At 37.4% G+C, this 27,240-nt stretch overlaps 2 protein-coding genes across 2 annotated transcripts; one reads left to right on the top strand and one right to left on the bottom strand.

Moving 5' to 3' along the window:
- Window positions 1–1,901: 1,901 nt before the first annotated feature.
- Window positions 1,902–2,963, top strand: LOC104612385 (uncharacterized). The gene has a single exon (XM_010279778.1). The coding sequence runs from the start codon at window positions 1,902–1,904 to the stop codon at window positions 2,961–2,963; it is 1,062 nt and encodes a 353-aa protein (XP_010278080.1).
- Window positions 2,964–7,924: 4,961 nt separating this feature from the next.
- On the bottom strand, window positions 7,925–26,446 carry PGR7 (proton gradient regulation 7). Its single transcript, XM_010279741.3, has 5 exons — window positions 25,878–26,446; window positions 25,548–25,628; window positions 23,989–24,093; window positions 23,623–23,772; window positions 7,925–8,405 (listed from the first exon to the last, which is right to left on the bottom strand). Exons 1-5 carry the CDS (start codon window positions 26,301–26,303, stop codon window positions 8,157–8,159), a joined length of 1,011 nt encoding a protein of 336 aa, XP_010278043.1. The 5' UTR covers window positions 26,304–26,446; the 3' UTR covers window positions 7,925–8,156.
- Window positions 26,447–27,240: the final 794 nt, after the last annotated feature.

The following is a 27,240-nucleotide window of genomic DNA, read 5'->3' as shown; positions in this document are numbered from 1 at the left end:
TAAGCACTTCACAATTGTTGCTGGTTCCCACCGGTTGTTTTTGATTTTTTAGAGATCTCCCTCTCCCTCGAGGCGGTCAAAACCCTCTATTCTCACCACCGGCTTGTTCCCAAATGTTGCCCGAACATATCCTCCTTTACTGGTGGAAGAGGATGGGGTCGATGAAAGAATTTGTATCAGTTCTTTCGGCTTAACCACAGTGACAGATGGGGAGTGGTTTGCTATAGCTGTCATCGGGGAGAGGGATAGGGAAGAAGATGGTGAAGAAAGGAGAGGGAGAGGAACGGAGGGTAATATTGAGTTTTAAAAAGAATTTATACATCATGCGATGTTATGTATATACGGAATTTGACAGAATACTAAGGGATGTTAACGGCACGGGTAGAGCTAGTTAATTGTCAGAAATAGTATGGGTGGTGCAAAACAATAATTAAATAGTAAGGGTATAGTTAGTCAATTAGCTAAACAATAGGGGTAGTTTAAGAATTTTGTCCGTTTCATAATTCAAACTCTTGAGATTATCAATCCAAAATCATTGATTTGTAGAGTTTGGGAGAATATGATCATTATAGATCCATTGGAAATGTTTATAGCAAATTTCTGACAAAATTGAAAGTACCTAAAGTCATTATATCTTCAAACGGTCAAATTTTTCACCAAATAGTCAACTATCATGAGCTAGTAGTCAATTACTATACATAAAAAGAATCTCTTTTCTTTAACAGTTGATTACTTCCTCCTAATAATCAACTACTTGCCAATACCCAGTCTTAAGTGTGAGACAGTCAACTATTGCTAACCAATAGCCAACTGTACACTACTGCTTTAAGGACAATCAACCATTTTAGCCTTAAAAGCTCTGATATTCAAATTCTAGAGGGTTGGAAATAACTTTCTTAGGCTTTCAAACTTAGATTTTTCATTTTTAAGCTCATGTGTAAGTCTGAGATCACCTAAGAACCAAACCTAATACTAGCCACTAATATGAATTCTTTGCAAGTGATTACATTAAGTCTTATGAAATAAAGCATAATAAAACAGTAGAACTCGATGCTTCTTCCTTCTAGCTCTTGGTAGCATTCATCTCATCTTCTTTGGAGATTGATTGGTTAGTAATAAACAACTACTCAAATGTGTCCTATTATAAGTTGATTCTTGATAGAGTATTTGTCAAACAATTTAGATCAATAGAATTTAATTGGTATAAGTATAACTACACACTTAACATCATTTAATTAATACTCTTAATTAGTTTCTAATTAGGGATTAGCGCCTTGGTCTGTTGATGCACTAGATGGTTTGTTGGCATAGGTAGGACTCCTATTAAATGATACAGATGGTTGGTATTGTTTTATTGGGTTAGTACTTAGTAAAGAGGGCAAGGAGTGAAGTGAGTAGTATTTTCCTCTGTAGCTCTTAGCTAGGAGAATATTGGGTAATGGGCTGTTTATATTTTCCTCTCTCCCATCCCTATTCATGTAGGGCTGTTAATGGGCCAGGTTTGGTTCAGGGATGGGGTCAGTCCCAAAACAATTATTAATCAGGACACTATCATGCATCTATATCTATCTATCTTAATAACAATTTAAAACTTCATTTTCTATAATATAATTTAATAAAAATGACAATAAATTAATAAGTTGTTTATATGTTTTTAATCAAAATTATCTTATATATTATATATTATCTATTAAATTTTATTCTTTTAGACAAAATATAATAAAAATTACAAAAAACAAACCTTTTATATTATTAATACAATAATCGGTTCGGATCTTAATCGGTTTATCACAGACGACAGAACCGGTCCCAACCCAATACTAATACCAAGACAAAATCAGCACGAGCTACTCAATTAGTATTTAGTAGGAAGAAAAGCAAATAACACAGAAGACCACGCGATGGTTTCCTTGGGAATGGGAACAGAAAGCAAGGCAAGAAGATCAGGTCCTACTAAAAATGCTAGGGCATTGTTGAAAGAGATCAGATCAATGAAACTTTCCGATCATTTGGGTGTGATGGGAATTCTGAGAGAATCTTTCGCCATCCTTAAGAAAAATGGGATGCTCACAGCTTCCATCACTTTTCTCACCATCCTTCCTAACACTCTTCTCTTCCTGCTCCACCATTTCTCTGTCAAACAACTGGTCGTTGATTTGGTTCTAAAAATCATGGACGTATACCAAGAAGCACCAGGAAGCCCAGAATATATGGAGCTAGTCGAGCAAATCAGAAGGGATATCGGAATTCTTATGCTCAAAGAAGCTATCTTCAAGACTGCAATGTGGCTGGTCTTTCTTTTCTCTGTGACTGGAACCGTTTATGCCTCAGCCATGACCTACACCGGCATGAGCTTGACTCTCAAGGAGTTGATTTTGAGGATCAGAGCAACATGGACAGGTCCGGCCATCACTTGGTTCTACGTTTCCCTCTTAATTCTGGGTTGCTCTCTTCTTGCCTTGGCTCCTGTGGGTCTGTTCACAATGGTTTCTACTGGTTCCAGTGGCTCCATTGCATTGAGTGCCTTTTCTCTCCTGCTTGTTCTTCTGCTGCTTCTTGTTTCCCTCTACCTATCTTCGGTTTGGATTGTGGGTCTTGTGGTCTCTATCATAGAAGATGGTTGTTATGGGTTGGAGGCAATTGGGAAAGCTGAAGAGCTTATGAAGGGTAGCCGGCTTCAAGGCTGTGTTCTCACCCTTCTTTGTGTTACAGTTCTCATTCCCATCTCTGGAATTCTTGGTTCCATAATAGGAAACACTGCTTTTACAGAAGCCACTCAGCTGGGCATTGCAAGCTTGTTGATGAGTATAGCTTGTTTGCTGAAAATCTTTGGGTCAACTGTGTTTACTTTGTTTTATTACCAATGTAACATAATCCCAGGTGAAAAGGTGGAAATGAAGCAAGGAACAGGTTACATTATGATTCCTAGTGTTCCATATGTTGCTGAAGCTCTTCCTTGCTGAAGGATCGATTAAGCCCTTATCATAGTCCAGTTATCATCTTGTATCTAACTATCTATGTAACCACTTAGGCATTCTGTATAAATTTCTTATTGCCTGGAGCTTGTTTTCCTTATGTAATCCAAATAAAAAGATTTTCTTACTAAATCCATATTACTGCACATAGAATTTCTTGTTAGTTTATAGTGCTTGTACAGTTGGAATCTAACGCCAAAGAGCTAACCTGAACCAAAGCTTTGCAGAGCTTTCTTTACATTGGCAGTTTATAGCATAGCTAGGCTTAATTTCAGCTCCTTTAGGTTCAGTTTAATTTGTCTATGCATGGGAGTGCAAATAGGCTGTGTAATTTCTGGTTTAGATCTGACTTTGTATTATTTGTTAATGGAAAGTAAAATCATGCGTGTCCCCAGCAGTCTTTATAAGAAGAAGGTTATTTGTTATTTGTTTGGGAGTTAGGTAAGTAAGAAGCAAGATGATGTGGTTTCGACTGTATCAGAGAGAGAATTGATGTGGAGGGAGGTGTTCCAAAATTTGCATTGACAGTGAGTGCAAAACTGCAAATGAGATAAAAGATGAAATTTTGTATCTTGAAGGATGCAAATCATAGTTACAAAACAAACTGATGCAAAACTGAACTGGGTGTAAAATTTTTTTTCGGGTTCAGATTTATACTACAATCAAACACAGCTTAGGATTGAGTTATGATGGAGTGCTCAGCCTGGTTGAACTTGCTAATAAAATCTTTTGGGTAAATTGCTGAAACCTCTCCTGTGCTTTTCCTGATAATTGCGGTTCAGTACCCTAATTTATGCCAATAGCAATTTTCTTCCTTGAACTTTCAACCAAAGTTGCTGATGTGATCATGTTTAAATGTCAAGATATTGCCCTTAGATAAAAACATGTGGTTTTACGCCCACCAAAATAGTCATCCATACCTTGCTTGAATAGTGAATTACGTTAGAACCCACCCTGACCCTCACCCACGTCAATCCACTCACTTTGATCGTATATCCACCACACTAGTATTTTTTTCAAAATACATACGAAAAAAAAAATAGGAGATACAAAAATTGATAAAAAAAATTAAAATTATATACCAACAAAAAATCTGTAATTTAAAAGAGAAATATAAAAAAATGATATGTTTTTCTCAAAAATATATTTCAATCAAAAAATCAGAGTTGCAGAAAAAATACATAAAATGATAAAATTTTATGTGTGTGTGTCAAGTATAAAAAGGAAAAATTCCAAGAAAACAATAAAAATTCAAAAATATATATTTTAATGAAAAACAGAAAATGTAGAAAATACATAAAAGTCATAAAATGTCAAAAAATATATATAATTCAACAAACTATACAACAATTATTGAAAAAAAGCATAAATTTTATGAATTTTATTATCAGTGTAATAGGGAAGGGCAAATTTAGAATCCAATTGACCATTCAAACGGTAAAAACTGGGTATTTTGGTAATTTTGTTCACTTCCATTAAAACAAGATAATGGAGGAGGTGTAGATGCAACAATATCAAAAAGTTCAGGGGTAGACAATGTTATTAGTATAAAGCAAGGTATTGAACCACAACGGTCAAAAAAAAAGTACAGGGGAGGTTTGAACAATTTACCCAAATCTTTTTTATAAATTGATCTATGTAACCACTAGCACATAAGAGAAGATAGTAGACTAATTGGGTCAGTCAGACTTGTTGTCTAGATGATGTTTTTTTTTTTTTTAAATCAGTGTTTTTAAAAAAAAAAATCGGTAAATTTTGTTATTTGGTATCATTTTTGTCATATAAGCCAATTTTTGAGAAATCAGTGTTGAGTCTGTTTGGTATGATTTTCAAGGGGCAACTATTTTTGTAGCAAAATTATTATTCAATGTCATGTTGGATGCCATGTCATCTTCAAAAAATTGGAATCAATTAGAAATTAGAAAATCACCAAAAAAAGTGATACCTGAAAAGGGCATATTTCAAGAATTGATTTTTGGCTGATTTCCTGAAAATCACCAAAATCAGCCAACCAAACAGAAATTTCAACGCTGATTCTTCAAATGCTGATGTGGCTCTGACATGGCAGTGATTTTCAAGAAATTATGATTGATGCCAAATATCACCTTAGGTGCTACTGTGCCGCTAAAAGAAGCAATTGGTATGGAGATTATTTGGCCAACAAAGGCATAGATGATGGTAATTACTGCCTATTCACTTCTTGACTAAGTGTTCCGAATGTTCTTAGAATGGGCTAATGATATTTTATTTTTTTTCTCTCCTTGTTTCTTTGTAAGCCCTAGTTTTAGGTGTGGGTGAGTGGGAACTGGGTGGGAAAGGATGTGTGTTTTTTTGTTGAGTTTGGGGCAAGGAGCGCGGGTTATGTTTCTTCCATTCCATAATGGTTAATAAAATTTTAAAGAGGCCGCCCTTCCACCTAGAGTAAACTTATTAGGGGTCCAAGGAAACATAAAAGTAATACTGCATCGAATTGGATTGAAATTCAGATCATAGTAAGTTTGGTGGAATAGAATCTCCCTACCTTTAATTCTGTTGACATGAAACTCCAAATGGGTCGCATTAGTTGTCACTCTCCGTTTTCTTACCATGTCGTCTTTCATTAGCAAATTTCTTCCTAGAAATTTCCTGGAGATAACGTTGATGAAAAACTGCATCCTTTGTCTTTTTCTCCTTGCAGTAATCAGTCCATGCAAGAGGACTGTCGAAGCTTCTTCAAATCTAACTGTATATGCCATAGACATCTAGAAACTATAAGCCGGGTCTCTCTCTCTCTCTCACGATGTCCCATCTGATGCTAATCCACTGTTGAAAGGTTCTCATAATCTCATATCCTTTCTTGTGAGCTCCTGTTGATTCATGAATGATTAGGTTCTAGGAAAGAAATGAAGTCAAATGACTTATTCGGACTACAAGTTGTTAAGTAAGAAAGTTCAAAGAAAAACCATATATTGCAAATTTAATTGTTGCATAAAAAGCATTTTAAGAAGAGCCCCATCAAAATTCAAAACCTTTGGTGATAATTGTTGGATTTTAATCTCATAAGAGATTAAATTCAATGGGTTTGATTGATCAATTACATAAGAAATTGCATTTGCACACTTGATTGGAAAATTATCTTTTCTCTTACAAAACCCAATTTTGAACTTGTCCCACATTGGAAAATTATTAGCTTTGTTTTCAGTATTTTAATAGGAGCTTATTTATACTCTTTAGAAATAGTAGATGAGAGTATGGAGGTTTGATACCGTGCAACATGTGCACGCACGCGTGTACGACGCAATAAGGCGCTTTAAAGGCGCACTTCGCTCGCACCCGCACGTGGCTTGCAAAGGGTGGCTTTAGTTTTGGTGCGGTGCTAACCGTTGATGAGATCAATGGTCCCGATTCGATCGGGTGTAATCAAGAGGCACAATTCAAAGTTTGACTGTTCAAGGTGCCTTCTTTGAACCAACACCTACCTTTTCTTCATACCTCTTCATAAACTATTTAAGTAGCAAGAATCAAACTTCAAGAACACACATTTTCGAAATCCACTTTTTCTCTCTCTCTCTCAGTCCGGTCTGCTACAGTCTCATAGAAGGTTTCTTCGGAGATTCTTCAACTTTGCTGATTGCAGATTCTCGCCCAAGGCTCCATTGTATCCTGAGAACGGATTTGCATGTAACCCAACAGCAAACTCAGTGAAACTGAGTGGAGGCAAATAATGTTCTAAGGACAATATCTTCAGACGCACCTCAAAACTTCTCCAAAGTTACAGTGACCCTATTTCCCAACAATAATAATGTCTGAAACAATTATGATCTCTCCGGATTAGTGTTATAGCATGGTTTGTTTGTTATGCAATTTCATCTGCAATGCAAATAAACAAAATAAAGCAAGAGCTGAAACAAAAATGCATACATTTGGACCAGTGCAAATGAAATTGCATTGCAAATAAACAAGGTCTTTGGGAATTTCAGGGTAAGCTCTCAAGTCCTAAGTGAAGTGTACTTCATATTCCAATTTAAAAATAATATAAAAATACATGCAAGTATGATTAGAGACAATGCATACACATGTATAATGTATGTCCACATGAGTGTGGGACTGTGGGCAAATTTGTCTTATAGTGTAAACTGGATCAAAATTTTGTCACGTACTAGAGCCTTCCCGATATGACCCTATAGGGGGTGTTTTAGGTTGGCAAGTGGTTCAAGGAATAGAGCGTCCTTATGGCCCCTTTGAATCAGTTTTGAAAAAAAAAAAAGTACCACCGATACAGGCCAAAACGCCCTACCGGCGTATCACCCTGTATCGGTATTTTGAACCTTGGTCGAACCCATGTTTCCAAACCCAGGCCCATCCCAAAGGCCAACAGTTGAAGCCCATCCATGAAAAAGCTTGGGTTGGGTCTATTAAGGTTCAAGTTGGACCAGTCCATGTTGAAGCCCTAGCCCATGATGCACCTACCTGGAGACCTGCGAACAAGTGAATTTATAACTCCATGAGTCGGTGCCATATGGTTTTTATAATGGGCATGGAAATTTTTCCTTTGAAAATCTAAAACTTTATTTGGAGATGCCTTCCGAGGCATTGGTTGTGAAACATGGACTCTGGAGGTGAGGGATGATATCAAATACTGAATGTCCTCGTTGTAGAGCTGAATTGAAGGTATCATGCATCTTCTTCTTAGATGTCCATATGCATCTCCTTCTTAAGCTCATTGTCATGTAATCTCAGTTTAAGTAGTAATGCTGATACAAGAAAAGAATTTGCAGACTTGGGCAAGGCAGCAAGAGAATCCCCAGCCAAAGGGAAGATCCACATGCATGGTTACATTAACCCTTTGAACAGAGAATAGTCCTGTCGCATTCAGATCTTTTTCTTATGGTAACAGGGCCTGATCTCAATGGGGGACAAAAAATATTATCACTTTTTTCCTTGTTTTCCGTGCATTGAATCATCCAATCTCAGCAAAACTATAACTAAATTAATCACAGAATGTCAATCCAATCCCTCACTGCTCAGTTGAATCTATTACAAAACTCGCATATGGAATAATGAGAACCACAACTGCTCTAGTATCACCAAATTAGATAATTATTTGTTACTCTTTTGCTTTGCAGAAGAGTCTGTGAATCAACATAAGACATAAAATGACTCTACATATATTAGATGGTACATTGCCGCCAAGAAAACTTCTTATGCCATCTTAGAACCACTGTAACTGATATGCTTCAACTGCTTCACCTTCTCAAAGGTAGGAGCACTGTAATTTTTCTCTACTTCCCAAGCAAATTGGGACATGCAATTGAACGACGATTTTGCCCCCTTCTCATCCGTCACTTCTCTAGGGAATGGGATACGGACCTCATAAGTCTCTCCCTCAGCAGAGCTCAAATGCACATCAAAACCTAATCTGTCAACCCATATCATATTTGCTTCTTTCACCTGTTACCATAGACAACAAATAAGAACTGCAAGGAACATAGTTCAAAGGACAAAAATTATATATCCCGTGTTCATTCAGAGTAGTCATTTCTATCCTTTCTAATAAAACAACAAAAAACTAAATAAGTTTCCTTGTATTAACTTGTATAATAAACTTGACCAATAAAAATAATCTTTGTTTTCTCACAATGGATCAGATCCAAAAGACTATAGTGCTGTGAATGGATCAGACCATGATCCAGATCTAACCCAATTACAGTAAATACAGAATTGGATGGTAGGTGTGAAAGACTGTAGATTAAACTTTCATCAAGACCTCTCATTTGATTTTATCAAGAACAGGAAGTATTTTGATCCCATCCATATTACACTGGACAGAATAAACTGGATGAAATCTTGATATGATATATATACACACAATCAGATTTTTGGACTGGCTTGAAAGTAATCCATTATAGAGCCTAATTACCATGGTACACAACTCCAAAGCACTGAAGACAAATAGTGTGAACTAAGGCCCTGTTTGGCGGTACTTTTGAAAGCCTAATTACCATGGTCTCCAATCCCAAGTGTTGTAGCACATATTTCCTACTTCTAGAAAATGTAATTTCCCACTCTATATTGTGGTAATGAAACAATTGGACAAGGTGTCAAACACATTTCCAATACAAGATGGAAATAGATTATATACTATTTGATTCATGATTTTTTACTACACAAATTGATAGTTTACAATGGATGAGTGCATGTTAGAAAGAAAGAAAAACTCTAATCAGGACAATGAACTGGAAAGAAAAGGGATTACCAGAAATTTAATGATAGAATAGAGAAGTAAACAAAATTCCCTGGAAAAATAGAGATGTCTCACTTTGTAATAGTAAGTCATCTTAATAACATTTAAATGGTAAGAAAAAGAAAACCTTGAGTTGTTCATTTGCTGCAATGACCAGAAATAATAACTAAGATTCCAAGAAAAAAGAAACACACACTTCAACAACCTTTTCTTTAAGAAAGCAAGTGAATACTCCAAAAAAAGTGCAACTTTCAGCACCATTTGCATCTAGTTTCCTAATTTAACCAGTAAAACAAATTTGCAGGACTTGTTATGTTCCTTAAAAACTTTATTTAGAAGGATTTTAAGAGAACAAGCATCAGCATCAGCTTAATCATACCAAGTTTCTCCAATATCTTTTAGAGTGCATTCGCTGGGTTAGATAAAAAATGAAAGAATGAATGAATCATTGAGAAGACCATGCTAATATGAATGTGGTCCCTGGTACAGTACAAATTGCTTTCTTTTCCATCAAGTCTAACCAACCTCCAGCCAACATCAAATCCAACTTTTTGTATTTTCTTTCTTCCTTGATTAACAAGTCCAGATTTTCCAAGAAACTTCTGTCTACCCCATAATAGATGAAAAATAACCACATTCTATATCACAGATAGGTCTCATTAATGTTAAAAGAAAAAATAATTATCCAGAAATGCTTGCTTTTGGTTCTTCTGTTTGAGGTTTCTTCTGTGGTGGAACACTACTAAATTTGTTGGGGCTAATGGGCAACATTTTTCTAGCCTTTACAGCTATATACATAGCTTCACTGTGCCTTGCTGCTCTCGGGGTTTCAATTAAATTGTTTTTGTATATTGTCATCAGTTCCTTTGGTCTTAGCATGTCAGGTTACTATTTGCTAGGTCCTGTTCCATTCACCAAGTAGCATATCACTAAGAAGTGATTGGGTGAAACTGAAGGGTAAATAGAACATGGATTGAGGTGATGAATAGTATATCAGGTTATTATTTGCTAAGTGTTGTTCCATTGTACTTTGTACACCAAGTAACATACCAATAGAAGTGACTGGGTGCAAACTGAAGGGTAAAGATCTAAGGATAGGACAAAAAGAACATAGGTTGACTGGTTGAGGTAATGGATTTAAAGAATTAGGGATTGAGGTAATGATTTGATGGCTTGCAACAGAATCATGGACATGGCCCCAAATAGAGTGGAATGATGAAGCAAGATTCGTTATCCAATCCCATTTACTTAGAATAAGGCATTGTTGAGTTGTATTCAAAGGGTTTTGTTTGGTAGCCTCTATTGAAGAAGTCTTTTGATGCTTCAGTTTGTATTTTAGTGGTTTTATGGTTATAATTTAACATTATTCCACTAATCCCTGAGTTGCTGAGAGGTTGCACCTTGCACCTCTCAGTAGATATGGATTTTTTGTAAAGTTATTTTCTCTTTTAATTAATTTCCTTTTTAATTATCAAAAAAGAAATCCTTGAGTTGTGCATGCCTTACAAGAGCATTGAACTATCCTGCAAAAAACAAGGTAGGATTCAGGGCACCTTACAACTGTCTTGAACTTTCTGAAATCAATAAAATATAAGGGTGAAAATATCTTCAATCACTTTGTACACCGACATAGGAATAGGCTTGTTTCAATGAATCAATTACTCAAACATCAGTATTTGTTCAGAACCACCAAATATAAAAACTTTAACGCTCTAGAGAACCCCAAAAGCTTTGGAAACACAGAACCTTCATCAATCTCTACATCCAAAAAGAACTTAGCTGGGAACACCTCAGTGATGTATAACTCCGACCCAAAATATAATACAAAGTTCCAAGCAAATCAACCTTTTCTCCTCATGTTATTTTTTTTGATCTTTCAAGATATCCCCCTCTAAGGTATTCTTTTGCCTAGCAATCCTATAAATCATCATAAACGCTTCACAATAGGAGTGTCAACTGGTTTTGCTCCTAACTTTCTTGTGCCATTCAAGAGAACTAGGATGTACTTCTTTGGGAGATGAAAATCCCCTATTGAGAGCAAGCAACTTCAATCCCAAGGAAGTAATATAATGGTCCTAGATCCTTCACCTCAAACTAGGTAGCTAAAAACTCCTTCAACCTCTATATCTTTGAGACCCAATCACTAGTGAAAACTATGTTGTCTATATAGACAATCAATGTAGTCGTTTTTCCCCATTCCAGTGTGTCGTCAATTGGCATCGTTTGAAACCCATCTGCTGCACAACTTGGTGAAATCTACTAAAACAAGCCCTTGGTGACTGTTTTAGGCCATACAAAGACTTCTTCAAATTGCAAACTTTTTGTTCACTGCCCTTAGCACAAAAGTCGAATGATTGGATCATGTACACCTCCTCCTCCAAACCACCATTCAAGAAATCATTTTTGACATCTAATTAATGGAGCTCCCAATCCAGATTTTCTACCAAAGAGAAGAGAACCCTAATGGAGTTCATCTTTGCCACTGGAGCAAAAGTTTCTACATAGTCAATTCCATACACCTGTGTAAAAGCTTTTGCTACCAGACGAGCCTTATATCTCTCTATTGTACCATCTGCCTTGTGCTTCACAGAGAACACCCATTTGCACTCCACAAGTTCCTTTCCTTCAAGAAGATCTACTAACTCCAACGGAACCAAATGCTAAGTTGAGTTTGATGCAGGTGAAGAGTTTGATGATCCTGGAAGGTACAGGAGGTTGGTGGGAAACTTGAACTATCTGACTATCACATGGCCAGATATATCATTTGCTGCAAGTATGGTGAGTCAGTTTATGCAACTTCCTCGGGTTCCACATTGGGAAGCAGTTCTAAGAATAGTCAGGTATCTAAAGGGTGCTCCAGGTCGTGGTCTGTTATACAAAAGTGGAGGAACTCTTGAGATAGAAGGGGATACAGATGCTGATTGGGCCAGATATGTGTTAGACCGAAGGTCAACTATAGTTGTACCTTCCTTGGTGGCAATCTAGTAACTTGGAAGAGCAAGAAACAAACAGTGGTAGCAAGGAGCAGCACAGAAGCTAAGTACAGGGCTATGGCTCATACTACATGTGAACTAGTATGGCTGACAAATCTCTTACAGGAAATGGGGTTCTCAATTGATAGATCCATGAGGTTATAATGTGATAATCAAGTTGTTGTACACATTTCTTCCAATCCAGTCTTCCATGAGAGAACAAAGCATATTGAAGTTGACTGCCACTTTGTAAGAAAAAAAGTGATTGATGGAGTGATAACTATAACTCATGTGAGTTCAGGAAACCAGTAGGCAGATCTGTTTAAAGGGGCTATCTTGGGGCACAGTGGATTACATATGTGACAAGCTGGGACTATATGACATACATTCTCCAGCTTGATGGGGACTCTTAGAGTCGACAATACAAGGGTATTTTGGTCTTTTGTCTATCTAATTGAGATTGCATAGTCTATCTTGTCTGAGTTTAAGTTATGTGTTCCATACTTAATGAGGGACAATACTGATCTTTGTAATTCAGTATATACAATATAAATACAAAGTGGGTCGGTTGGGGGAGATTACTTTTCTCTTCTAGACCGAATCCTTCTCCTCTTTCTCTCTTTCTCCTCCTCCTTCTTCTTCTTCTTCTTCTTCTTCTTCTTCTTACATACTTCGGACCTAGAACTGAACTAGGGTTAATCAACTTGTTCACAATAATGATCTAGCTCTTTCTAGACTAGAGTAAGGGTTGAAAAATAGGAAGACAAACTCCTATCCCCCTGCTTACATGTGGAGGATTCTACTTGCAACTAATAAATCCTAGCATAGTGTCTCTGTTCTAAATATGTTGCCTTTGCGTGCTCCCATATTTCTCTTTCTATCTTTGCCCACATAAAGTTCTACTTAACGAAAGGTAGCACGGATGTTAGAAGTCATGACATGATCATACAATTATCTTGGTCCCACTTATCATATTCAACGGCACCTGACTTGGGTTTCTTTACCTTCCCATTGATATACCTTGCCTTGCCTTTAACAGTAATATACAATCGCATCTCCTTAGACCATGCCAAGTAATTTCAACGATCTAAGGGAGTAATAGTTATGGAAAATTTCAAGGTATCATGACCACTGCTCAGTCCACCCTAATTAGCTGTAGTTCCTGATGTTGCAGAGTCTTTGGAAGCCACAAATAACAACTCCAGAGAGGACAATAATTCGTTTACTTCAGTCCACACACAAAAGAGGTAATAGGAACCACAGCAGGTTTAGACAACCACTCCCTCTTGGATACAGCAAAACACATACCCAAACAATGCTGCTGCTACTGCACTACATGTACAGGTCATACAGATCACTCCAAGGCTACCACAAGCCACCCAAACTATCAACAATTAATAACTGCAGCAATTTTCTGACAGAACCAGGTCACTCATGACCGAATTGGGATCTTCTCCTCACAGCCACATCCCACCATGTATCGGGAACATCTCCCATGAATAATAACATTCAAGTACAGGAGATGTTCCCGCTGTACGGCTGGTACATGCTGTGAGGTCAGTGTGAGGAGTGCTCTATGAAGGGCTGATCCGGATTCCTCATGACCTACAAAGGTTCAAAAGTTTATATGGTTTGGGATCTTTTGATCCACAAAGGAGTTCAAACTCCCCTATACCATTCAGTCAATACAAAAAATGGACTTTTCTTTGTTTTTTTTTTTATCAGCAACAGAAAAATCTTTTATTAATTAGAAGAAAGGTTTACAATAATATGAGTAGCCCCGGCTACCTTATGATCTCAAGACAATAGGACACTATATCTTACAGTTACAAATGAGCCCAAAATCAATTCCCTCTATTGACCCCTTGCTTAGAAAAATGATTGGCTAAGCTGTTAGCTGATCTAGGGATCAATTGCAACATCAACTACCTGTCTTTTGAAGATCTTTTAAATTTCTTAATCTCATTGCTGAAATATCATGGAGCTTTGTCGCTATCTTTCGGCCAGCTTATGATCACATTTGTTTTATTTACATAGCATAGTCAGAGAGCTATTGGGCCCAAGGCCCATTAGTTTATGTATAAGTTAAGAGTGTTTACTTAGTTTTTACAAGTAGCCGACTTACTAAGGGCATACTTATCTCTGTATTCAGTGTTAATGAAAGGGGCGGCCAGACCTAATTTTGGCTTTTCCCATTCTCTTCAATTTCTCTCCTCTTTTCTTCTCTGCACAAACCTTCTCTTTTCTTTCTTTCTCTCTTTCTTGCACAGATTTTATATTAAAACAGATATTTTGCACTTTTCTACTTTCTACTTGAATAAAAGAATCAGAAAAAGAATGTGTTTTCTGATGTAATTTAGAAGGAAGAATAAGAGAAGTCAACCTAGGTTCGAAGAGAAGAAGAGAGAAGAGAGAAGAGAAGAAAGAAGAGAAAGGGTGCGATTGGATTATTTTGGCTGCCCCACTAAATCTTATTTATATCTGTGACTTTACAAGAAGTAGAGTTACTCTAATACTCCTACTTAAAACAAAAGAAAATAAAAAAGCCCAACCAGCCCAACTACCATAATTGTAACATAAAGAAATAAACAATAAAATAATGTGTGGGGTTGGGACCACACACACACTAATAGTCTATCAACTAACTCTACACTCCCCTTCAAGTTGGGAGTAGATATTCATCATTCCCAACTTGCGTAAATCAGTCTCCAACTTGATTTTTGTGATTGCTTTAGTAAAGAGATCAGCTAACTGCATATTTGAGGCAATAGGGAAGACACACTTCTTGAGATGCAACTCACTCTCGGATAAAATGTCTGCCCACCTCGATATGTTTAGTCTTGTCATGCTGTATTGGATTGTGGGCAATGTTAGTTGCAGCTTGATTATCACAATACAGCATCATAGGTTTCTCATAGTCAATTCCCAACTCATCAAGCAAAGATTTCAGCCATAACATTTCTGCAACACCATTGGCCATGGACCTATATTCAGCTTCAGCACTGGAGAGAGCAATAACATTTTGTTTCTTGCTTCTCCAAGAAACAAGGTTTCCCCCTACAAATGCACAATACCCAGAGGTAGATCTTTTGTCATCAATACATCCAGCCCAATCACCATTTGCATATACCTTTATCTTCATGTGACCACTATTCCTAAAGAGTATGCCTCTCCCTGGGCATCTCTTCAAGTAAACAAGTATCCTTTCCACCGCAAAAAGGTGAGTGGTCTTAAGAGAATGCATGTATTGACTAACAACACTGACAACGTATGAAATATCTAGTCGTGTTAGGCACAAATAAAGAAGTTTCCCAACCAATCTTGGATACATAGCCCTATCCTCAAGAGGTTTTCCATCTTCTACACTTATTTTATGGTTCAACTCAATGGGTGTGTCAGCAGGTTTTATTCCTAACCTTTCAGTTTCTTCCAATAAGTCAAGAACATACTTTCTTTGAGAGATAAAAATGCCATGCTTAGATCAAGCTACCTCAATTCCTAGGAAATAGTACAATTCCCCCCAAGTCCTTGACTTCAAATTCCTTGTGAAGGTGCAGCTTAAGAGAGTCAATCTCACTAATATCACTTCCTGTCACCACAATTTCATCCACATAGACAGCAAGTAAGGTCAAGGAGGAGTCTGCCTTCTTAAAGAAGAGAGTGTGATCTACACTTAGCAGCTTTGGAATCATCCATGGACACAAAACGCCTCCCTGAAACAAGCTCATAACAACAATACCCCTTTTGATTTTGTGAATACCTAAGGAAAATACACTTAGCAACTTTGGGATCAAATTTGAAGCGATGAGGTCTAAGGATTTGAACAAAACAAGTACACCCAAAAGTTTTAAGGGAAATAGTGAACAAGTCCTTGTCTGGATACAGGAGATTGAATGGTGTTTTCATGTCTATAACCCATGAAAGAATTCTGTTAATAAGGTAAGCAACTGTATGGATTTCATCCCCCCATAAGCGTATGGGAACATTAGAGTCGAGCATGATGCTTCTAGCTACCTCCAATATATGTCTATTTTTTCTCTCAACAACCCCATTCTGTTGAGCTGTACGGGGACAAGTGCTCTGATGAATGACTCCATGATCTAGGAGATATGATGCCAAGGGTTTTGCAAAGTACTCATTGACATTATCGGATCTAAGAGTTTTGATCCTAATTTCAAATTGGGTCAAAACCATCTGATGAAAAGCTTGGGTCAAAGAAGGGACCTCATCTCAAGAATGCATAAGGTAAACCCACGAGAAACAAGTATAATCATCAACAAATAACAAAAAGTATCTGTACCCCCCCAGCAGGAATATGATATGGCCCCCAAATATCTGTATGCATAATTTCAAAGGAAGTTTACTTCTTTTATTGCTCAAAGAATAAGTTGATCTATAATGTTTTGCAAGTTCACAGCTTTCACACCTCAAACTAAACAATTGGACTAACTCCAACAAATTTGAAAACAGACTCTTCAAAGACCCAAAAGACAAATGACCTAATCGGTTATGCCAAAGCATAATCTGACTCAAAGACTAAGAAACAAACAATCTCCCAACTTCACTCTCCTTCCCTTGTGAATGCTCAAGCAGGTAAACTCCATTCGTCTCATGGCCAATCCCAATCATCTTCCTCGTTTCCAGATCTTGAAAAACACGATCAGGGAAAAAGGTCACTGAACAATTTTGATTCTTAGTAATACTACTAACTGAAAGCAAGTTACCACTAAGCTTAAGGACATGCAAAACTGAGGACAGGGAGATGGCATCAAACAGTCTGATATCTCACTTGCCGGAAATAGGAACAAGGGAGCCATCAACAATGGATACTTTGTCTCAGCTAGAGGATAGACAATAGGTGGTAAACAAGGTGGATAAACTGGTCATATGGTTAGAAGCACCTGAATCTATTACCTAGAAGGGTCTAGGTGTTACTTGGGGCTGAAATATGAAATGTTGTAGCTCTTGTACCTGAGTGAGAAAAGGACGAAGTAGGATTAACAGATGTAGTAACTAAAGGTTGAGATGATGACCCAGAAATACCAGCTTCATTCTCTAATTTTGTCAAGGTAGCCCAGATAGCAACTAAGGAATCTAAGGATGTGGTCCTTGTGCTAGAAGTGGATGCACCATCTCTATTAACTGCCACATTAGCACTTCCCTTCTTGTTTTTAAGTCTCACTAGCATCAAGTGGGGATGCAACTTCCAACAAGTGTCCTTGGTATGTTTTGGCTTCTTACAATGATCACAAAAAATGTATCTTTTATCTTCCTTCTTCATTTCACTTTTCTTCTCCCCTCCAACTTTAGATTTTGTTGTTGCTAAGGTTGATTCCATAGGCTAAAATGGTAACATAATGTCACACTGTGAACCAATGAGTAGGCTTGAGATAATGTCACACTCTCCCTATTAAGAAATTGTTGTCTTACAATGTCAAAATCTAAGTTTAGACCAGCTAAGAACTCAAACACTCTATTTGTTTCAATCAGCTTTCTATATGTTGTTGCATCCCTCTGACTTTTCCACTCAATAGTTTTGAAGTGATCAATTTCATGCCATAGGAATTTCAGAGTAGTAAAGTACACTGAGATTGGCTTCTCCCCTTGCTTGAGATTATTCACTTCACACTTCAGCTCATATAGCAACATTAAGAGGTTGGGAGTATGTCTCCTTCATGTTGTCCCAAATCTCCTTGGTTGTTTTTGCCCATAAATAGTTTCGGCTAATGTGAGGCTGCATTGAGTTGCATAGCCAAGTCATCACCAAATAGTTCTCTTGAAGCCATTTGGGATGTGATATGTCATCATTGGCTGGCTTCTTTGTGTCTCCAGTCACATAACCTAATTTACCTCTACCTCCAATGGTCATCATTGCTGATTGGGCCCATTCCAAGTAATTGGTTTCATCAAACCTAACAGTGATAACCTGAAAAGAATTTTCAGTCATGCTACCAGTCCCTAAAAATCCTTCCCCTTGAGTTTTAAACTCACTCCAGCCTTCTGCATTCTATGTAGAGCACTAACAAGTCAAGACTTCCAAGAAAATAACCCAAAAGGAACTTCTTTTATGCTGAAACCCCAAGGAATTGAAAGAAAAAACAACCCAGAATTTATTCACAGCTAGGAACAGTCACCAAAAACTCAGTGTCAGCCAATAGTCACCTTCCAAGAAAGCATCCACAGTCAACAATCAACTCCCCAGTTCATCATCAGTCTAAAAAACCAGTCTTTGAGTCCCAAAAGACTGATCGTATGGTTTTTAAAAAGGAGAAAACAGCAGGGGATACAAAGGTTTATCAGCCACTGCTTATAGAGAGGCTTAAACTACTTCTAACCAAGATCGGCCTTACTAAAGATTGTACCTTTCTCAGAAGAACACTGGTCGCCACCTCAATTGAAACCCTAATCTTGGTCTCACCCGACTTCTCTGATTCTTCCTGGTCACCAGGCAATCTCCAAGAATCTTTCAATTCCTTAGGCAGTCTCCAATACTCCAGCAACCTCCAAGAACCAGGCACTACTGCAGAAAATCCAGTTCTAAAGAGTTCCCATGTAGCCGACCAGATCAAGCTCACATGAGAACCCTAATCTTTCTTCGCCTTGCTCTGATACCAACTTGAATAAAAGAAGCAGAAAAAGAATGTGTTTTCTGATGTAATTTAGAAAGAAGAAGATAAGTCAACCTAGGTTTGAAGAGAAGAAGAAGAGAGAAGAAAGAAGAGAAAGGGTGTGGTTGGATTATTCTGGCCACCCCACTAAATCTTATTTATATCTGTGACTTTACAAGAAGTAGAGTTACTTTAATACCCCTACTTAAAACAAAAGAAAATAAAAAAGGCCCAGCCGGCCCAACTACCATAACTGTAACATAAAGAAATAAACAGGTGTGGGGCTGGGACCACACACACACTAATAGTCTATCAACTAACTCTACACTTGTTACTCCTCCCATTCCAGCAGCACCCGGATTGCCAAGACAGCTCCCATCAAAATTCAACTTGAAAAAAATCACCCATTTTACCATTTGTTTCTTTTTTGCTGAAGATGCTGCAGCAATTGTACCCCACTGTCTGATAGTGTCATCAAAAGTGAAGTCAAGAAACAGGATTGTTGTCTTCACAAAATGTGTCACCTTTACCATAATCATTTCAATCAGAGTCTCTTTACTTCTTTTTTTTTCCTCGAAGATTCTCTTGTTTCATTCTTCCCACAATGTTCAGACCACTGCAGCTTTTGTGCACTTCCAAAGTAATCTTCCCCTCTTCAAAACTGGACTGTTCTTTGTTTTACAACCAAGAACTAGGGTTACAAGTGGTACAGAACTTGTCCCTGTTCAATCCAAGTAGGATTCCATAGGTCACCAATCTAAAAGTTGTAATATTTAATAAAAAAGGAAGGCATAGATCTCTTAAATTACTTCAAACTAACCATCCATAGATTCCAGTATTGATTCCTGATGCCTAAGCCAAGATAGAAGAAGAGAGAAGCAAGTGTGGAGTTCTCAGATCTGTGCAAAGGTTGTTCCTTCCATTCTCAGTCCAGGAAAAAGAGAAAAAAAAAAGACCACGATCAGAGGAACAATCCTAGAGCTCACCATCCTGCTCTGATACCATATTATTGAAGAAGAGAATTATGGGAGAGAGAGAGAAAGGGAAAGAGGACAGAGGACAGAAGAGAAGAAGAAGAAAAATGTAAGAGAGGCAAAAAGTCAGGTATGCAAATCCTTTGAGGTCCTTACAAGAAGGGAAAGGGTGAGGGAATGGGGATCGGGAAGAAACCGATGGATGAAGTGACAGGAGAGCTAGGCCTGAAAATTAAATAGGTAGAAAACATGAAAGTCTATGGCAAAAAGAATGGAAAAAAGAAGGATTGTCAAAGGAAAAGGAAGCTGTCAGAGTTTGAGAGATTAAAATCAGATGTGGCTGCAGATTTAGAGTTTAGTGCTGGGGGGAAAGAAGGAAAGGCACTAAGTAAGGGTTGATAGAGTAAGGGTGGTTTTAGAAGTGTTGCTATGAAGGTAATAAGCTGGAATGTTAGAGGATTGGGTATGGCTAGGAAAAGAAGGGTAATAAAAGACTTGATCAGAAAAGAAAACCCGGACATAGTGCTGCTCCAGGAAACAAAAGTGGTAGATTGGGATAGAAGGTAGGTGAGAAGTGTATGAAGCTCTAGAGGATTAGGCTGGTCCTTTTCTCATTCATGGGGGGCATCAGGGGGTAATAGTGACAATTTGGAGACAAGAGGTAGTGGAGCCACTGGAAGAGTTAGTAGGTCGGTTCTCAGTCTCATTGAAATTTAAGTGTGGGAGAAGAGTTTACTTGGGTATTGACAAATGTCTATGGTCCCAATAGATATGGGGAAAGAAGTGAAATGTGGGAAGAACTCTCTGATATTAGGGGTTTGTGGGAGGGTCTTTGGTGCTTAGGTGGTGATTTTAATGTGGTTAGATTTACAAATGAAACCAACAATCCCTCTCAAGTGATCACAAGTAGCATGAGGAAGTTTAATGAGTTTATTAATGGGTGTGAGCTGTCAGAATTGCCCCTCCAGCAGACTGTACACTTGGTCCAATTTACAATCCCCCCAAGGTGTTCTAAGTTGGATAGGTTCCTTTTTAACTCAAAGTGGGGAGACCATTGGACAGGGTTGTTAGCTAGAGCCTTGCCAAGAGTCACCTCAGACCACTGGCCGATCAGCATTGGAACAAAGAACTTTGTGAGTGGACCCAAGCCTTTCAAATTTGAAAATATGTGGCTAACACATCCAGATTTCATTCATAAGGTTGAAGAATGGTGGAATGAAGAAGTGGTGGGAGTCCATTGGAAGGGAGTCAAATTCCACAGGAAAATCTAGAGGTTAAAAGAAAACATCAAACAGTGGAATAGGGAGTATTTAGGGAGAGTGGAGGAAAGGAAATTAAGCATTACATCCCAAATTGAAAATCTGGATGAGAAGGGCGGGCAGGGTTTGCTATCGGAAGAAGAGAGGAACTCAAGGTGGTCCCTGAAAAAGAGTTGGAAGAGGTAGTCCTTAGAGATGTGTTGGAGACAGAAATCAAGACAAATGGATTAAAGAGGGGGATGGCAAAACTAAGTTTTTCCATGCACTTGCTAATAGAAGGAGAAGGAAGAACATTGTGGGTAAACTAGAGGTCAACGGTGAAATAGTGGAAAATCAAGATGAGATTGCCAATGTTTTCATGAGTCGCTTTAGGGTAGTTTACAAGCAGCAGGGGGATGTAGGGTTTAGAGTGAAAGGGTTAGAGTGGCCAAAATTGAACCCTGACCTGGCTAGCTGGCTGGAAAGGAACTTTGATTTGGAAGAGATAAGGGAGGTTGTGTTCTCTGTGGCCAATATTGAACCCTTGTGTAAGCTTTGCCACTCTATGACCTAAGAATTCCCTTCTTCTCACCTAGAGCCTCTTTCCCAGATCTCATATCTGAAATCTGAAAATTCTTCCACTATGACCTTTCTCTCAATCTCCTTGGATCCTCTCCCACAAGACCATCTACCGTCTTTCCGGTAGACCATTCACCACTGTAGTGCCTTTCCCTCTAGACTCACACAATGCAATAACTAAATTAGGAAAATTCATATTATGGTAGTAGTACAAGGCATCAAGAAACAAAACGTAGGGTTGTTCAGTTGATGAATAAGATTGAAGGTAAATAAATAAATTGTATTGAAAGAAGGATAGAAAAAAAGTATGAAAGAGAAAATTAGAAGATAAAATGACAAAAGCCAACATGACATATGGAATCAACAACAAATAGCAAATGGCAAAAACATTTATTCCAATGTTTGTAACCTTACTATTACAGACAAATTATGACTTTATACAGCCTTAATTTCTATTTTTAGGACTCTTAAAGAAATTTTTTTTTTTTTTGATCAGTAACTCTGAAAATTTTCATTAATTAAGATGCTTTAATGTACAACAAGAAGTTACAAAGAAATCAGCATAGAAGCTGACCCAGGACAGAATTACAAATGTGCCCAAAACATATCTGTTCTTTGAACCCCTTGCTTTGCTAAGCTATCAGCCAAGCTGTTGGCCGATCTCCTAACCCAACCCACCTGAATAGACATATTTCTTGACATCCATTTGAACCTTCTGAAATCATTCTTCAGCTGCCAGATCACTCCTTCCCTTTTTTGCAACCATTTTATCACAGTTTTTGACTCTTAAAGAATTTCAAAACAAACCCACAGATAGAAAAAGTTAAAATTAATAAAAGATCTCAGAAACCATCTAAAGTGGACAATTTTTTTACTCAAACAAAATAGACTTAACCCCCTACAACTTCGATATGAATTTTTTAAATTAATACCATTTATGATACTTAAGGGATCATAACTTAATGATGGATAATGCACTGAACAGAACAGAAACAGATTGATGTAGCTGATCCCATATAGATGGGACAAAGCTTGGATGATGATGATGATAAAGATTCCTATCAAAATGAATCCTAAACTGAAGAAAACTCTAATTAGAAAAATTAAATAACTAAAGAGTAGTAATTATTGGAACTGTAACTGTTCATATTTAGGCCACAGCTCTCTCAGAGTCAGATCACATTGGAATCATGTGACTTTAGCACTGCCATGGATAAATAAGTAATAAGGTTTCTCATGTTATCATCATCAATGTGTCTAAACATGGTTGGATGTGTTACATGTATACCCTGATTCAAATGACATGCTTGGTAATTTCTTCAGTTCTCCTTCTGGTTGGAGTCCAAGCAACTAGCTTATGACTTCAAATGTGAGTGATCTAGCAATACACATTAGGCTCCCATTCAATCCCTGATTCTAGAAACCTTTTAATAATTGTAAAATATGCAAGCAAGGACCTCTTACAAAATTTACAAAGTGACTTCTAACTTCTAGGCATCCATTCAGATAGATGGTAAGCTTGGTAAATTTACAGGGGGATAGGCCACTGATTAATGCCCCTATATGGAAAAAAAAAAAGAAACAAATAAAGAGCTATGGTCATTCCTAACTATGCAGTTTATCAATATTGCTTGTGATTTTGCAATGATTTATCAATGTTGATGGATTTGCAAGGGATCATTGCTTGGTATAATGGTAAAACCTCAGGCTGACTGGCATGAGAATGTGGGTTCGAGTCTGAGAGCAGCCACTTTGTGAGGGAAAAAAGCCAAAGGTTAGTTATGTAACCATTCCACCCCTTCCCAGATTTTAGATAACTGGGACCAACATTCAGTAATGGTTTCTGATTTCCAACAGAATGCAACAGATTTAATGCTAAACGTTGTTTTCTTTTATCAAACTTCAACTTAGTACATCTTCGAGGTGCTTACTCCTAGCAAGCCAAATATGTACCACATTCTTTCTCACAACCATTCTTAAAGGAACCTTCATGCATTAAGCAAATCTAGCAACAGTTCCAATGTAACTAGATAAAGTAATACAGGATGCATACCTGGAATTCCAATTCCACATAAATATTGCAAAAGCGAAGAATATCATCCATGTGTTCACTGTTTATCTCATCTACAATCTTTTCTGCGACATCCCTGAGTGGATCAGGATCTGCATTTCTATATTCTGATGCAGTAACCCATGCACCACCCTGAAATGCACATTGAACATAACAATTTTCTTTTCACAACAGAGTCAACTATGTTCCAAAGATGAGGCTAGTACTGAACAGAAGAAAGGCTTCAGAGTGTATAATTATCTTTATTAAACATAGAACAAAGAGTAATAAAAAACAATAGGTCATTTATTCAACATAAAGTCTCAATATCGCAACTTACTAGTAACTTCACAAAAACAGCCACCTTACCTCCATAAAATCTTCCATCTGAAGCACCCTTTCCACAGAAACCATGTAGACAAGATCCTCGTCAACTTTCTCCCCAAACCTCTTTTCCCATAATGATTGAAGCTTCTGAAAGCAAAATAGGCAACTTTTGAACATCCCGAGGTAAAAGATAATATTAAATGTAATGTTTTTTATTACTTATCTTCAAATGTGTAGAGATACCAACAACTTATCTTCAATGAACATTTTTTATAAAAGAATTACAACAAGAGATTGTGAAAACGATAAAAAGAGAATAGATACTACTACAATCTTTCACCACTACCCTTTTTAAATTTGAACCCAGAACATTTGCTGTCTATTAACCCCTTGCTTAGCCAAACAGTTTGCAGATCTTCATACACATCCGCTTTGTGTTTGAATGTATTTTGAGAACCATTTGAACCATCTTAATTCATTTCTAGAATTCCACACCGCATTCTTTTCCTCTATTAACCAGCCAACTACCACCTTTGAACCACCTTCAATCATCAACATCTCCACCCCCATTTCTTTAGCTTTCTGCACTCCAAATACTACTGCCAGAGCTTCTGCCCTCACTGAATCACCTTCTCCTATTGGACCTGAATGTGTAGCACACATGGTTCCATTCTCATCCCTTATCACTCTCTATCTTCAAATGGACATGTTGTGGCCACTAAACATTGAAAGATGGAGAAAACATGCTCAAATGGACATAAAAATAGGGTATGAAGTATGATGACCTATGAGACGTGTTTTTTTCTTTTTTTTTTATTTTGAAAGATGCAATTTTATTGATAAAGAAAATAAAGGAGGGAGATCATTTATCAAAAATAATAATAATAATAATAATAATAATAATAAAGGAGGGAGAGGTTCCCTCCCCACCAAGAAGATGAATTATGGAAGGGTTACTGTCCCATTTTTACTTATTAGTTAATCAAAGATAAATTTTGATGTGGACATGAAGGAAGAAATCAGGGGAGTGAACAGTGGAGAATGGTTGGATCTAAAGGCCGAAGGGTTGTTGGGTGGCTGGTCATACTATGGGATCCAGGGGTGTTTAGGAAGGAAAGAATCGTTTGGAGCTTCATTCCATTTGCAGAAACCTGGATCATTTGGAATAAGAGGAAAAATTGAAAACAAGTCCAAGTCATTGATTTGTTAGTGGCTTCGGGTGATAAACTAGTGTCTGATTGGGTCTTAGTCCCTCCAGATTTTGCTCAGGTCATTTAAGCAGCCTTTGGGGACAGTTTGTGGGGTGTTCTGGAGATTCAAAGATGTAATGTTGACCAGTTCTGTGTAGAGTAGTTTTTTGAGGTGTCACCTTGACACCTGCTTAGATTACACTTCCTTTTATTTTAATGAAATCCTTTTTATTTATTCTTCAAAAAATAAGACAGTGATATCAATTCAATGACAGAATTGCTTAAGGTGACAACTGTTTTCTGAGTTGTAGAATTTAATCACAATCTGCAGACTACGCTTGAAATGGTGACAAAATAATACCAAAACCTATAGTCTTTGGAAAACCTGCATAGAGGAAGAAAAGAATTTACCTTCAAAATCATTCTATCTTCTGGTTTGTCGAGGCTGCCTTGTAGTGTACACTGTGGTGACCGTGTTCGGCACTGTTCCAACTGTTTAAAGCGTACAAATTTGCAAAGCAACATACCGTAAACGTTCGTATGAGGCCTATTTTGAAATACTTTGGCTTGTGAAAGAGAATATTTAAGTATCAAACTCAAGCATATTGTGTGGATTTAAATCCAAAAGTTCCAGAGCAAGCCCCAAATGATGAAACAATAAAGTTGAACCATTTTCAGAGAAATTAAATCAGAAAATTTACTCTAGGAAACTGAAAATTGAAACGCTCTGAAGTGGATTACCTGTACATGAAGACTAGACCTCCTGTCTAAGGAGAACTGTCTGTTTGCACCATTCAAACACAAGATAGGAGTACCTTCCGGGTCTACAACGAAGCGAACACCAATGCCAAGAGGAAAACCTTCTTGGGTTAGAGTAGAAAGGGTACCTACAGAGGTAAGCTCCATTATTGTCCGAGTAACTTCAGCTGGAGATGGCTTTTTCTGCAAATCCTTCTGGATGGGCTCTGAAACTACAGAAAGCGAGCATTTCAGAGGCTGATACGAGGATTTGAGAAATGGATTTTTCTCTGTAAGACTCAAAGTGGACCTCCTAATGGGTTCAATTGAAGAGAAAGTAGAAAAGAAAGAGATATTTCTGCAGAAGGGAGAAGTAGGGAAGATGGAGGGAAGTGAATTTAGTGCAAAAGTTTGCGTGTGAAGCACCATCTGGCGACACTGAAACGAAATGGGTTTCACTAGACTTTTTCAATTGCTTACATATATCGGAAAGAACTGAATGTAATTAGATCAGACTAAGGAAGGAGAGCAGAGAAGAACCAGAGCTTTGCCTTCTGACAGAAAAGAAATTTAGAATCAGAATCAGATGATAATCATAAATAAGCCCTACTCTATGTCTTTCTATGTACCATATTAAGTTGTTTCGAGAGTTCAATGCTGCTGATCTGGAATCACTGTAAGTTGACATTTTGCAGTATCTAGGGGCTGGATTATGGGCTTTGGGGTGCAATTGGACGCCCAGGCCCAATAATAGTGACACTTAACTAGTTAACGGTTAACCCTCAAAGCTCAAACGTAACCCCTTCCGCCGTTTGATACTTATGGCTATGTGAGTGTTGTTTGCGTATTTACCTGTCCAAAAACATTTCTAAAGCCCTAAACTGTCCTTAATCATTTTGTGAACTCATTGTAAAGAAAATCTATACTCAAATATCTATATCTATGCATCCCGCTAGTTACCACCGACCTTATTATTGTGATGCTGTCACTAAAATGAAAAAGGATTATGGTGTCTAAAAAAACCAACCATGATCTTTATGGAGTTTCAGTCATACGATCAATAATCAAATAATTATATATATATATATATAACTTATAAAAGTGTTCAAATTTTTCTTTATTGAAATGTCCATCCTCTTGAATTTAGTTCATCTTCATTGAAAATACATAAAATGTAATTAAAAGAATACCATTAAGCACATTCAATTACCTCTCATTAAGTCTCACATTTAAGTCATTAAATAAATTACATTCTCTCTCATTGAATCCAACATTTATACTTTTATATATCATCATTATAATAATAAATTCATACACAATAATTATTAATAAAAGGAAATTTTATATTTTTAAAATAAACATAAAA

Source organism: Nelumbo nucifera, chromosome 2, assembly GCF_055504915.1.
Source record: "Nelumbo nucifera cultivar China Antique chromosome 2, China Antique-T2T, whole genome shotgun sequence".
Lineage (NCBI taxonomy): Eukaryota > Viridiplantae > Streptophyta > Magnoliopsida > Proteales > Nelumbonaceae > Nelumbo > Nelumbo nucifera.
This window is presented reverse-complemented; position numbering and strand designations above follow the sequence as displayed.

What these genes read in the sequence shown, in the direction of transcription:
- PGR7 (XM_010279741.3), bottom strand. Translation starts at nt 26,303, where the DNA reads ATGGTGCTTCACACGCAAACTTTTGCACTAAATTCACTTCCCTCCATC. An exon ending in GGTCTAGTCTTCATGTACAG is followed by an intron (nt 25,629 to 25,877) that starts GTAATCCACTTC and finishes CGCTTTAAACAG; the next exon opens with TTGGAACAGTGCCGAACACG. An exon ending in AGATGGAAGATTTTATGGAG is followed by an intron (nt 23,773 to 23,988) that starts GTAAGGTGGCTG and finishes TGTGCATTTCAG; the next exon opens with GGTGGTGCATGGGTTACTGC.
- LOC104612385 (XM_010279778.1), top strand. Translation starts at nt 1,902, where the DNA reads ATGGTTTCCTTGGGAATGGGAACAGAAAGCAAGGCAAGAAGATCAGGT.